At 35.1% G+C, this 14,701-nt stretch overlaps 1 protein-coding gene across 9 annotated transcripts in view; it reads right to left on the bottom strand.

Moving 5' to 3' along the window:
• Positions 1-11,896: 11,896 nt before the first annotated feature.
• The window catches only part of LOC149248943 (large ribosomal subunit protein uL29-like), a 69,698-nt gene continuing 66,893 nt past the window's right edge, over positions 11,897-14,701 (bottom strand). For 6 of the 9 annotated variants that reach the window (XM_089458584.1, XM_089458585.1, XM_089458582.1 and 3 more), the window contains one exon: positions 11,897-12,509. In XM_089458584.1, the coding sequence (XP_089314710.1) occupies positions 12,435-12,509 (75 nt within the window). In that variant the 3' untranslated portion in view covers positions 11,897-12,434. Of the gene's footprint in view, positions 12,510-13,699; positions 13,786-14,701 lie in introns of all 9 variants that reach the window. The other 3 variants (XM_089458583.1, XM_089458579.1, XM_089458578.1) reach the window with 1 other exon arrangement.

The following is a 14,701-nucleotide window of genomic DNA, read 5'->3' on the forward strand; positions in this document are numbered from 1 at the left end:
CATCTGCTAGGGTTTTGCAGTATGAGTTGTTAATGATGTCTGATCAATTCTGTTATATTTGTTGATGTATGTCAATGAAGTATCTCTTATGATAATTTGTTTTTGACAATTCTTGTTGGGTTGAATTGTTTATGAAATGATATGTTGACTAGGGATGATGCTACTATGTAGTGATATGTCTCTGGTTCAATGATCGGTGATGGGTTCAGTATGTGATTCAGTGTGATAGTGATGTAGACACAGTTGTTCAGTATTTTGAGATTTGTATGCAGGACCTCTTAAGGAAAAATGCATACATACGCGGGTATGACTCAGAATAATAGAGTATATATTCTGAGATATGATTGATCATGGTTTGCAGTAGCAACAGTTGGTTTCTGTGATAAGTAACAGTGATTGGATTATTGATGAGTACTTGTGCACTGATATGATCTATCTAGGTTTAGTTTGATCTAGTTGTATTGATTAAGATTAAGTGATTTCTTTGATGATTTAGTTGGTTTAGTGATTGAGTGATTTAATATAATGATTGGTTTCATAATTTTTATTTGGAATTGGGCTTAAATGATGGTAGTGGGTCCAATCTAAAAATATGATGCAAAGTGGCCTACAGGTTTGATGTTGTGAATCAGTTGGATACAGTATGAAATATTATGAAATGCAGTCCACAAGGATGCTAAGGGTTGGAGCCTTCAGTGAGGGAGTCGAAGCTTCCTTCCAGTGGTAGCTGGTAAATCTGATCAAGGGGTTGGAGCTCCCTTTTGGTGGATGTCAATAAACGAGAACAGGGGGTTGGAGCTCCCTTCCAGTGGGTGCTGGAGAACGAGAAAAGGTTGTAGCCTTCAGCAAGTGGGTGCCTACGTACTGGTATGATTCTGCGATAGTACAAGATTGTAAGATGCTTTTTTTTATAATAAAAAATGAAGACAGAGACAACAGCAACGGTGGTTTTCTCCCACATTGGGTTTCCACCTAAAAATCCTGGTGTCCTCATGTGTTGATGTGTTTCTTATGTGTGATGATTTATTATGTTCTTACTTTTCATGTTTATTGTTCAATTAAGGGCCAATGAAGTAATGACACACTGGTTAAAGTAGAATAGATGATGAAATATATGAAAAGTTAGCTAACTGGATATATGTTGTTTTCCTTTATCATAGTCATGTACATACGCTAGTTTACTTAAGAAACAATAGTGTACATAAAGATGAATAATAAATTGAAATGTTTAAGTGAGTCTTAAAATATTGTTTCACTGCTCCACCCCCTCTCAATATTTTTCCCAACAATTGGAATCAAAGCAGGTCACTTAAGTTGAAGCTTAACCGCTTGGAGTGGATCAACGATGATGGGAAAGAAGAAGATAGCTCGAAGGAAGGAGTTAGAAAACTATATATCAGATGTAATGACAGTTACAGATGTCGGCAAATACTCAGTTTTGGGAGCACCCCACTTTCTATTAATCAATAATGAAGAAGATGGTAAATAATTATCAAGTATGGGTTGTTGTTCTAATTGTGGTCCATTTCCTTGTCTATGTAATAATGATGATAGTGAATATGACAATGAATCAACTGAACTTGCACTCATGGGTAAAAGTGAAAGTAAGCATTCGAAACAGATTCAAAAATGATGGCCCTAGAAGCAGAAGAACAAGGCAAGTCAGAAACAATGGACAATGAAGGTGTACCTATGCAAAGTAATGATAATTATCAACAATGGAAAGAAAATATTGTCTGATCTAATGAACCTTGATGTTTGGTATTTCGTATGCAATGGCTTCACCAAAATTCCTCCATCAGACGAAGAAGTGAAAAAGAATAGTAAGGCATTAAGTGACATCATTAATAGCATACCTAATTCAACATTAAATAGGGTTATGCATTATGCAACTGCAAAGGAAGTATGGGATAAGCTACAGGCAATCCATGAAGAAAAACCAAAGCAAGGTTGTTCATTAGGAGAACTATCAGGTAATCTTATTTCTAACAATATGTCAAAAGATGAACATGATGGAGTTATTGATTCAGAAGAAGACAGGTTAGAAGAAATTTTTAATCTTATAAGAAAACTTGATCTTTCTTTGAAAAAGATTATTAATCTTAAAGATAAGTTGCAAGAATATGATAACAGGGATCATATTAAATCAGTAAATGTTTCAATAGAATCTAAAAAATATTGTGAAGGCCTTGAAGAAGAGATTGTCTCTCTAAAAGCAAATCTTGAAAAGTCAAACAAGCGAAATGAAGAACTACTTCAAGCATTTGAAGAACAAGAGAATGGGTTGAAGGAAGAAATTATCAACTTAAAGGAGAAAATGGAAGAAGGAAGAAAGGTTGAAGAAGGAATGAGAAAGCAGTATCTTGAAAAGGAAAAGCAATACCAAAGAATGGAGGTTGAGGTAAACATTCTAAAAGGTAAATTAGAAGAAAAAGATAAACATTTGAGATTTCAAGATAGTACTAAGATTTTGGATAACATTCTTAGTAGTCAAAGGTCTCCTTCCATTAAATTTGGTCTTGGTTTTCATGAAACTATTAAAGGAGAATCTAGTTCACAAGCTAGTGCAAGGAATCTAAAGGGTAACAATGCAAAACCTGAAGTGCTCAATAAAGAGATAAGAAGTCAACCTGATCAACAACCAAGGAAAGTGAATCTTCAAAGGAAATCATTTGCTCCTAACTATAGAAGTGTTAATCGATTCTCTCCTCTAATCAATAATGTTGAATTCTTTATATGTCATAATTATGGACATGTTGCAGCCAATTGCAAAAGCAGATTGTTTCAAGCAAGGAGTCATCTCACAATAAGTACTTCAACTCCTAGGTACTCACGTTAATTCTTCAAGGGATTTTGTTTTACTTGCAACATATTTTGTCACAAAGCTATTGATTTCAATAGAAGGAATATGAAACAAAAATATTATGATTCCTCTGCTCCGTTTCTTGGTCATATAATGTGTTATGCAGGAACAAATCAATGGATTGCCACAGAGAACATGGCAAGCAATCATATAAGAATATTAATGTCAAAAGACCTGCAAAAGATGGACCACCAACATTTCTCATAATAAGCAGCAAGAATAAGAACAGATAAGGTGTGTTCTTGCCCTTTTCTTGTTTGAAGATGAAGATGAATGGTACATAGACAGCAGATGCTCTCAGCACATGACAAGAGATAAGAACAAGTTTGAGTTCCTCAGGAATAACAGAGATGGTAAGGTTATTCTTGGAAATAATGCTCCAATGAAAGTTTTGGGAAAAGGTAGAGCCAAAATTAATAAGTATAGAAGAGAAGTTGATACCTTATTAGTTCAAGGGCTAAAGTAGAATATTCCAAGTGTAGGTCAAATGGCAGATAAAGGAAATGTAATTGTGTTTACATCAACAAAATGAAAGGTTATAGATGAAAAAACTGGAAAGGTCATAGCAAGAGGATATAGAAATCCATACAAATTATACGTGTTTAAAGAAATGAATTCTCGCAGGAATGAGGAGGATAGTTCCTCTTCTTCAAATTCATAATAAAAGGAAAATGGTCTATACTACAGTACATTGTTTTAAAGCTTACTTCTCACAGTGACTGCAGAAGTGATGTGAGGTACATAACCTCATGAAGAGCAGGAGATTATTATCAGGTCCTCATATCAGTGATGTATGGGAAGCTATACATATGTATATCTTGATGATGATTCCCATATTGTTTTGACATTTATATTGCTTATATTACATACAATGCATATGATGTAGTAACAGTGAACAGGTACATACATTACAGGCTCAGGGGGAGTTGTGGTTATAAAAATTCAGCATTTTACTTTTTGTATGCGGATTTTATGAAGGATAGTCGCACATATAAGCGAGTTTTGATCTAGACAGTCGCATATGTTTATCTGAGATAAAGAAATAGTGGGATAGACTCATGGAGAGGTTCTGATATTCTTCAGTTAGTTATTATTTGGCTTTCTGGTTCTAACAATGGTTGGTTACGGTGTATTAATGCTCAGATACTTCTTTGAAGTGGTATTGGCTTATGATGGTTATGAGTTGTTGCAATATGACATTGTTGCTTTGGTTCTTTTGATGGTTTTATTGATTGATGAAGATAAATATGGTCAGACCTAACAGTGAATAGTTGGCACAGGTTCAGGGGGATAATTCGCTAGGCTTCTAATGGTGCATTGTTGGCATTATAATTTCTTGAACGTTCCTTGTTGCATGATGATGTTCATGATATATATATATATATATATATATATATATATATATATCATTGATGATGTGTAGTTGTTGCTATTGAAGACACATATGTTGTTGTTATTCTATCATTAGTGATGATAAAGTCTTGGATAAAATTGCACTTAGTGGAGTTAATTCTACATGAAGAGGATATGCATGCCATGGTCCTTATTGACATTAGTTGATGATGATGAGTTTCACTCACTACTTATATGTTGTTGTAATTATATCTTCAATGATGCATAATGTGCATATGGTGCAGTTATGGATGATGCATATAGTGTGTTTTTTTGTTCTCACATATGTTACATGGTGATGATACATGTATATGTTATGCTACATATGGTATGTTGCTTGAGGATTTTGGCTCTTTGTATGTAGAGCATGTTGATCTTGATGATATGAGATCAAGGAGATGGGTTACTAACAAAGCTTGATTGCATAGTCTTATGCCTGGTTGATGATGATGAGTTCATATTGTTATCTCTATGTCATAGGTTATCAATGATGGATGGTTACTTGAGTTGCATATTGGTGAAGTTGTTTATGGTGTGATAATTCTTCTTGCATGAAGATAATGGGCCAAGAGAATGATATTTCTGCCTATGAATTATAACTCTTCATACATGAAGAAAAAGCAGGGTACATGAAGACAAGAGGATGGTTATTGATATACTGCTGCTATAACTGCTTGATGCTTGAAAGATTTGGTCACATGGTGATGTTGATGAAGATTGATGCTACATTGTCCTATCTTACTTTATGATGATATTCTTGGTTCTCACATGTTGTCAATACATGAAGAGATATGTTGTTGTGTTGCCAAAGATCTATATATCTCTGATGTACGTGGATTGAGGCTCCTCCTACAAAGGGAAAGAGCAAGTTGACCTTGATGAGGTCAAGGGGATGAGTTGATAACAAATCTCTACAGAACAATCTTATGTTGTTGCTACAATTTGGTAATGTTGCATACTTGGTCGTAAGATGATGATAGTGAAGCTACATTGTCTTAGCTTTGCATATTGATGATGAGGATGTGCATGATGTTCATGTTGCTGCTATGATCTTGCTACCTCATGGTTGAGGTCCTTGTCTTTGGTTATAAATGTAATATCTACCTCTTAATGTAAAGGTCGTGATGTAATAATTGTAATATTTAGTCATGTTTGGACTATTGGGGGTCAAGTCAATTATGTATGTAATCCCAATTTGGGCATTTGATGTAATGTTGAATCAAATATGTAACCTCGTTGTGTTGGGTGATTGATGTAAGTATGAGACCTTGGTGATAGGAAAGGCCATATTTGGTTGAGTCATAGAGTCATGTACTTCTTTATAGAAGTTTCAGCTTCTAGGGCCAGTCTAAGACCTTGTAATGGAATTTCTGGAATTATTGTTAGCAATGAGGATTAGTTGAGCCCAAACGCTGAGATAATTGATCATAATGACTTAGCTCAGTTATACAATTCTTCTTAGGAGAATATTCAAGAGGACTTGGTAATCAAAGGCTTATTGGTCCCTCTTGCTTCCAAGAAGGTGGAACCAAACTTGGATATCATTAAACAGCAAGAGGTGATTGATGGTCTAGACACGTTGACTTATCAATGGGACACAACGGAAAGAATTTGGAGCATGACTTCTTGTACTAAATCTCTTCTAAGGATCCTGGGCCTTTCTCCTAAAATTCATAATATCACTCCATAGGCCTGGTGCCCTAAGTTGTCCCATACTCTTTTTCCCAATGGTTAGCATTTGGGGCATGACAATGGGTTGGGGGATATTCTCACTTTCTAGGAAGCCATGCCCATTCCTATCCCTTTCCTATCTAGCTCCTCAATTTCTTTTAGTTAGGATCCATGTCTTCTTAGGCCTAAACATAATGTAAAATTGTCCTAAGGACTAGGATTAGATGTGCCACTCGATAGGGGTCCTAAGAAGGTGGGTCAAAAATCTCATATTTGATTTATGGGGTCCTTAGAGCTAAGAAGACCCAATCAATTGTTTCCTCATGAAGATCCTATCTCTAAATGTGAGGGGATTAGGTGGGAAGCCCAAAATATTTTCCCTGAAAAGATTGTTGGTAGAAGACTTCCTGAATGTGGTTTTTCTATAAGAGACTATGGGTTGTGCAAATGAGTTAATTAAATTTCTTCATAAGCATATCAAAGGATGGCATTTTATCAGGGTTTACTCTTTTGGGTACTTTTGAGAGGATTAATTATTGGGTTCAAGGACACACTTATCATGAATTTTCTTTTGCAATATCACCAAGTCTAGTCCTTGTTATACATAGTTGAGAGATTAATCTTGATTTACATCTATTGAACCTTTATGATAAGGAACGTTTTTGGGATCATATTTTCTATCTTTCATGCTTGAAATGTGACAATCTTATTGTAGGAGGAGATCTCAATTTCATGCTTAGCCAAGGTGAAATTTGGGGCTTCCTTGCCAAAGAGGATCATTTGGAAAACTTCTTTATTGACCACCTAGAAAGAGTTGGTTGGATTGATCTGAAACCTATTGACATCTCCCCTAGATTATCAAATAACAAGATTGGAGATGCGGGGATTTCTAAGATATTGGTTCAGTTCCTCACCCATCAAGACTTCTTCACAATTTTTGGTCAATTCAGATCTTGAGTTAGCAAACTTCATATCCCTGACCATTTGCCTATATATTTGGAAATTAGTTATAGCAAAATTTACTCTTGATTTCCATTCAAGTATAATAATCAATGGGATGAAGAAGATAAATTTAGATTGTAGGTTAAGTCTTCCTAGGTACCCTTCTATGCAGAGGAAGATTGTTTGGCCTATGTGCAATTCGCTCATAATTTGAAGACTCTTAAGGAGAAGGTAGTCAATTGGGCCATGTGTCGAAGGGAGAAAATATACATCGAGCTTTGGGTGATTGAGGCAGAACTGCCTACGAGTGATTTTAGTGAAGGATATCAATGGATCAAATGTCACATATGAGGTCTTTAGAGAAGTAGAGGATTAAGTTTTCACTAGATGTGGAAAGGGAATGAAGGTCAAAACGCAAGGCTTTGTGGCTAAACATTGGTGACCAAAAGATACAATATTTTTAGAATTTTGTCAGCCACGAGAAGCATACCAACACGATTTGGGACTTGATTGACGAGGACAGACTTTTGGTTAGAGGTTTTGAGGCCCTTTGGAATATAGGGACCAATAATTTTAGCTAGCTTTTTAAGGCTCCTATCCATTAGGATATTGGTTCTATGTTGAAGGTGTCGAACTCTTTTCCTAGATTTGTGGATGCAGAAGATAATGAGTTTTCCTTTCAACTTGTGACTTTGGATGAGGTGTTGGTGGTCATTAAAAAAAAAGAGGACAATCCCTACATCCCAATGGTTGGACAAAAGAGTTTTTTTAATATTTTTTCAACATTGTGGGAGATGACCTTTTACAAGTCATAGAACAAGTTCATCTTTTTGGGCGAATGCAAGGTAGTTTCAACTCCACATTGATCTCTCATTCCTAAAGTTGATTGCCCTAAGAACTTCAAGGACTTTTGGCCTATCTCTTATATATTATATGAGATCTCTTATATTGGACTTTTGTGTAATTGTATATATGAGATTATGGTGAAGAGTATTGTTGTGCATTTGAAACGGGTGCTCTCAAAAATGATCTCCATGGAGCAATTTGGTTTTCTAAGGGGTCAATTGATACAAGAAGCGATATGGTTAGCAAAAGGTGTACCTTCAATTAAAGTGGAGGACAAAGCCATTACAGTCTTGAAGTTGGATCTGTCTAAAGCTTATGATTGTGCTCCATGGACCACCTTGAAATTTCTTTTATTAAATACTCCGTTTGAATTACAAATGGTGGAGCGGATTATGGGGTGTGCTATGTCCTCCTCTTTTTAGGTTTTAATTAATGGATTCATATTGATGTCCTTAAGGCCATCCATAGGTCTCTGACAGGGGTGCCCTCTTTCTCCATAGTTATTCCTATTGTTTGTAGAGGGTTTGAGTAGATTAACAATAAAACCCAAACAATGCCATCTTACGAGTGAGATCGATTTGGAAGAGATTTATTTCTCACACCTCTTCGCGAATGATGTTCTTTTCTTATGTAGTAACATTGATGGAGTTTATTTTCATGATCTCATAAACACATTTTTTGGTGTTAAAGGGACGGTAGTGAATTTGGAAAAATAATTATTTACATTCCAAACCCTATGGATGACGGCAAGAGACAAGTGGTAGAGATATTTGGTTTCCAAACTTATTCCTTAGATGAGGGATTCAAATACTTGGGTTATTATCTCAAACCCAAGAAATATGGCATTGTGAATTAGAACTAGCTTCAAGTAAAAATGGATAATTGAATTTATTTGTGGTGTAATTGATTTCTATGTAAGTGGGGGTCAACTTATACTCATTAAATATGTTTTGGAGACCACCCTAGTTAGTATCTAATGGCTCTTATCCCAAAAAACATTTTGAACAAGATCCAAAAGATGGCATTTAATTATTTATGGAAAGGGTCTACATAGTATTTGGGTTCACAGCTAGCTAGCTCTTCATAAGGAGCAAGGTCATGTCTTTAAATGATTTATGATTTTAAGAAGGCAATGGTAGGAAAGTCACTGTGGGTCTTCATAACTAAGCTTATGGAGAGATATTTTGGTTGCCAAGTATTGCCCCAAGGACTTTATATGATTAGATTTGCAAACACCACAAGACCCCACTCAATTCTTCTAACTAGTGGAATGCAACCTCTCAGGCTCTCTATTGTAAGGGATCTTGCTTGGCGAGTTAGGTCCAATAATAAGGTCCAAATAGGTAAAGATGTTATTGTTTGCTATAATCAAAATGACTTTCTTCCAAATGACTAGATACAATCTTTACAAGAGAGGGAGATTTGGACCTTAAGATTTCGGAGGCCTCAACCACTATATGACAACAAGGTCAACTCACAACGATGGATCTTCATTTGGATGAGACTTGGCATGATCATTGGGCTCAATTCATTGCTCAGTTATCTTGTGCTCACATTCAAATAGGGTCAAAGAATATGAGTTGGCCTAGTTCTTTAACTCATCAAGGGGGATTTTACACTGCAAATCTAGGATATCAGTGAACAATGGTGTTTAAATGGTGGTATAAAAAGTTGTGGGAAGTTGAAGCACCATTAAAAGTATTTTGTTATTCTAGTTGATTCTTCAAGATCGGGCCTTAACTTGGTCTGGTCTAATCCATAGGGGCTTTGAGGGCCTGTGGTTTTGCTCAATATGTTGTTCTAGCAAGGAAGATCCTACTCATCTCTTTGTAAATTATCCTTACACAGGCAAAGTCTTGAAACTAATGGAAATACAATTAAATGCCCTCCCTATGGGATCGCTTGATAGTCAATGTTACAAATCCTTTCTAGGGAAGCAAGCTTTGAAAAAAATTCGAGTGATCCCTTTGGTCGTCACGTGGGGGATTTGGACGACGTGTAATAAAATCATCTTTGAAGGTAAATCTACAACTCCATTGGTGGTTGTTCAAGCTATATCTGGGACAATTCCTTTGAAGAGCAAAATTTGGCCCCCGAGTCATCATTTCACTAAAGGTCCATACATTGACAAGTCTTATGCATTGGGATTCTTTGATTGTGCAAGTAAGTCAAAGAGGCATTGTTATAGGGTCAATTTTGTTTTAACAATCTCTAAACATCACAAATTTCAAGGGAAAGCTAATATTGGGACTAACACATAATATGGGTCAATTTAATCTTTGTTTTCTTTAAAACTATAGTTTCTAAGGATATCTGAAAGATACAAGTCTTTAGGGATTCTACCCTAGACATTAATTAGATGCAAGGTCGTAATCAAGTGGATTATGCCCTAGTCATTAATTGGATGCAAGGTCGTAATCAAGTTATAAGTTTGTGTCTCGAAGCAATCACAAAACAAATCAAGGAGATAATCATATTATTCCATGATATTCTTTATATCATATTCATAAAGAAATCAACCTTGTGGCAGACACTTTTGAAAGCATCTCTCAATCTCCCTTCAAATTCCTTTGTTCTTGAAGAATATAAGGGGGATTTCTTTGTTACATATGATCATAGTTCTTTCGTCTAACATACTATAATATACGGTTTGTTGTGGTCATTTTTTCAATATGATGAAGTCATGTAAATGAACATTGTTTGGGGATATATCTAATAGCTCAATTTTGGAAAGGCAATGTTTTAGAAAAGAAATAGGCTTTATGATGATTTGTCATTGCCTTATTGCCTTCAAAATATATATATTTCGAGGACAACAAGGCAATGACAAAAAACAAACAAAATTTTTAAATGTAAAAATAGAAAAAAAATTCATTGAAACATCACTTACATAATCAAAATATATTATACATTTTTTATCCACTATAATCAAAATATATTATACATTTTTTTCCACTAAACAAAGTATATACTATTGAAAAGTAAAAAATAAAAATCATATATGTATTATCGTAAAAAAACAATTAGTACAATAAAATGTCAATGCATATAGAAACTTAATAATTAACCATACAATTTAACTACAAGTAAATGTATATATAAGATATGTAAATTACCACAAACAACTCTCAATTTATATTTGATGTGATGTTGCATAGTTTACAAACAATCTATTAATTCTCATATTTCTTTTTCATCTATTGGGTTATATTCATTAATTGTTTTTTTAAATACAAAGGGTTACATCATGCACAATGAAAAGCAAAATAAAATATACATGAAAAACTCAAATAGGTGTTTACAAACAATGTGCATTGGAAAAAAAAGTTAACCTAATGATGGTGTTGTCTAACCTATTGCTGTTCATTTCCACTGTTTAACATACTTGATAATATTTCACACTTCTTCATTTTGTGACTTAATTTACATAATTCGTATTCAAAGCAAGTCACTATTAACACCTACCAAAGGGTTGTTGGGTGTTTACAAGTGATGTGTATCACAAAAAAACATATTTACGCAAGCTGTGTTGTTTAACTTAATGCTGTTATTTCCATTCTTCAGCAAATATTAGATGATATTTTACTCTTTCTTCATTTTGTAAAATACTCTCTCCTTTTTGTAACTTTAAGTACTTCGTATTCACAGCAAGTCACTAGTACTAACCAAATTGAAAGAGTGGTGGAAGACACAATCTTTGGAAATATAAAATGATACAGAAGAATTCAGAAATACTATCTTCATTTGAACTCCCTGTTTTCGATCAATTCTGGTTCAATCTGGAGAATAGGTGTTGATATGGTTATTTAGCATGGTTTGAAAATAAGAGATTGATTATTTTGTATTTTGAATGGTTATATAAGATGGTTTTACTTTTGTCGTCGTAATAATAATAATAATAATCTAAATTTATGTTGTATGAGACCCCTTGTTTGTAGGACCAGGGACCTGCCTCCAGCAGTGATTTGACTGCTAAAATTTACGCAGATGTACATTCTCTACCCCTCTGGATTTGAACCTGTGACTTCTCAGGAGGAAACACGTGTTTAACCATTGGGTCCACTCATAAACCCACATCTAATTCATTAAAAGAATACTGCATTCCAAAATTATCTGTAAATCCACATATACAACTGGATTTCAAACTAAAACTATACCAAAGAAAAAAGGTATCACATCATATTTGTTCAAACCTGAAAAAAAAAACTGCCTTCTAGGCTTGAATTCAAAGGTTGCAGAGATTGATACCCATTCCTATAGTTACTCATTTACCACAAGATGTATATTTTCAAAACTGTGGATTTTGGTTGAAACACTGCAACTTTAGTTAATCTTAATAAAGCAACTTCTAGTCTCCTAGTCGTCTAGGTGTACTTTTGAAAAATATTCCAAATTGGATAAACAAAGAAGCCTCTTTCTCTAATCTTGACCAGGACAGACAAAAAACATCCCAACATAGCTAAAGACGATAATCTAAAAAATTCACACAGGATAATCAATCCTAATAGGTTAGGAGTCAAAGCAACTTAGAGTTTTTTAATTTGAATACCACAATGAAACGTGAACATGGAATTCTAATTTCAACTCCATGTACAATCAATAGAACTGGAATCCAACCTAAACTTCCTAAACAATCTAATATAGACGACTCACTGAGCCTGAACACTTGGGCTCCTGTATCCAACAAGCGAAAAAAAAAAAATTGGCAAAAATGTTGTCTTTAAACCTTGACTGCATATTTTCTCATGGGGAAGTACATCTCCTTCTTTTTCTGTCTCTCAGACTTCATTGAGGCCTGTAACAAAAGAGGAACACCATTATAATTTTATCAACTACAACTGAACAAGATACAGAAGGAAATGCAAGACAAAGAATTAAGACTTAAAGTTGCACCAACTACACCTTTATATAAATTCTATCACGAAATGCAAAGAATATGACTGTAAAATGTGAATCCAGAGATATAATACAGTCTAATCGGAAGAAAGATTACTGTTAATACCCATGGAGGACTCAATCCCCTATTTCCATGAAGAACACATTTTATGCTACAAGTACTTCACCTAAGCAACGCTAGCAATTGCAGACTACATAATAGTGACATGATAAGATTATTTCCAAGGAAATTTTGATATTCAATGAAGATGCACGTCAATGAAATAATGGTCTTATGATGAAATCTGGTTGCGACATTATAGACCATACAGATGCAAGCAAGTGAAATTGGTACCTGAAAACAATGCCTCTACCACCTTAATGTGTTGGCTGACCATAGATCCTTTTAGTCTAATTATTCAATGTGTTAATTTTTTAACCTAGCACCTGGCACTCTATTAACCTAGCTATTAACCTAGCAAATTATAGATCTACTGAATAAATGCACAACTACGTTTTTAACACAGTTATCCAGCAGAAACAAATTAACAACCAATCTCAACCACATGTGACACATACAAATTCTGCCCAATCAAATCTGTTCTTCGTTAAATCTTAATTAAAACCTACTTGAGCTCTTATCTTGGGATAATGGCCCAACTAAGAAATTCACAATTACAACATACCCTTGTTTTGATCCAGCTGATCAGGCCCTAGATCTATCATTGATTTCCTTGGCTGATCTGGATCTCCTACACAACACCCCTGTACCTTCCTCAGACAACCAGAGTCACTAGACTATAATGCAAGTCCTTCTCCACTCACAACTGAAATGCCTCTCGCAATGTGTTGTGCTGTTGTAGAGTGTCTCTCTTCTCCTTAGCCCTGCTTTTGTAACTTTACATTGAGCTAAATCCCTAATCCTAATCTCCAAAGTGATTGATGACCAAGATTACCTCTCGCCTCACTTGAGATCAACAATTGAAATTAAAACATAATCACTAAAGTAAATACTCTAGTTTTTGTAATTTTATTTAGCTTAAAAGCCAACATAAGTAATTATGTGTTTTTCCTAAGTTAGACTTAGGCTAACTTACAATAACGACTTACTCATACTTAAGCAAGTGTCCAAAGGAGACTTTGGGTGACTTTTGCACACCTAGACACTTGCGCCAGTGGAGAAGCACTTGCCCAAGCTACAAACATCAACACAATGTTGTTAGCCAAAAGTTCCAGTTCTCAATAATATAGTAGATTCAAAGGAAATGTTGCTTGTAACTTACAAACCACATATGACCTAATCCTAAATGAAATCACTGAAACAATTTTTTACAGCTAATTTTATTGCAAAAAAGTGCATACACTAAAATTACCATCCTAGATCACCAAAACAGAGAATGAAAGGAGCTATAGAAACCCTTGCAGCGGCTATGGTTTCGCCCTAGCCATCCAATCTTGCTTTGATTGCATGGATTTTCTGCAGATTCCTTTTGCAGATCATTCAATGGCGAATCCCTATAATTCGGCGAAAAAGATGGTTTCTTTCGTAGGTATGGTTGCCGGTCAAGCTAGCTCTTCTTCAGTTTCATACAGTGCTATGCTGAATTTTGGTTCTAGTCTTCCGGTGGTTCAAGAAATTCCTTCCCTCAATGTTCCTGTGGATCAGGAAGCTTTATGTTGTGAAAAATATTTTTCAAAGAATGGCTTGGTTTGCAGGTTTAATGGGTACTAGTCGCGGCTGGCTGATCTACACAAATGGATCTTTGAGTCTTGGAAGCCCCTTTTGATGGATGAACTGAAAATTTACCCTATGGCTTAGGGTTTTTTCATTGTGGTTTTTGATAATATAGAGGACAAGAAAGCCATCTGTGAAACTGGGTTGTGGTTTTGGGGTAGTGTCGGTCTCTTCATGTAGCCTTGGACTCCCACTTTTGATCCAATAACAGCGTCAATCTCCACAACGCCAATATGGATAAGGCTTTTGAACCTTCTCTTGCATTTCTGGAATCTTACATCGCTTTCCTCCATTGGGAATGCACTAGGAAAGTTTTATCGTTGTTCTAAAATAGGAAAAATTTACAAGACTACTTATTCCCGCATTTGTGTGGAGAT

The sequence above is a fragment of the Pinus tabuliformis genome, chromosome 7 (assembly GCF_031772625.1).
Source record: "Pinus tabuliformis cultivar Carrire ecotype Pingquan chromosome 7, CPIR1, whole genome shotgun sequence".
Classification (NCBI taxonomy): domain Eukaryota; kingdom Viridiplantae; phylum Streptophyta; class Pinopsida; order Pinales; family Pinaceae; genus Pinus; species Pinus tabuliformis.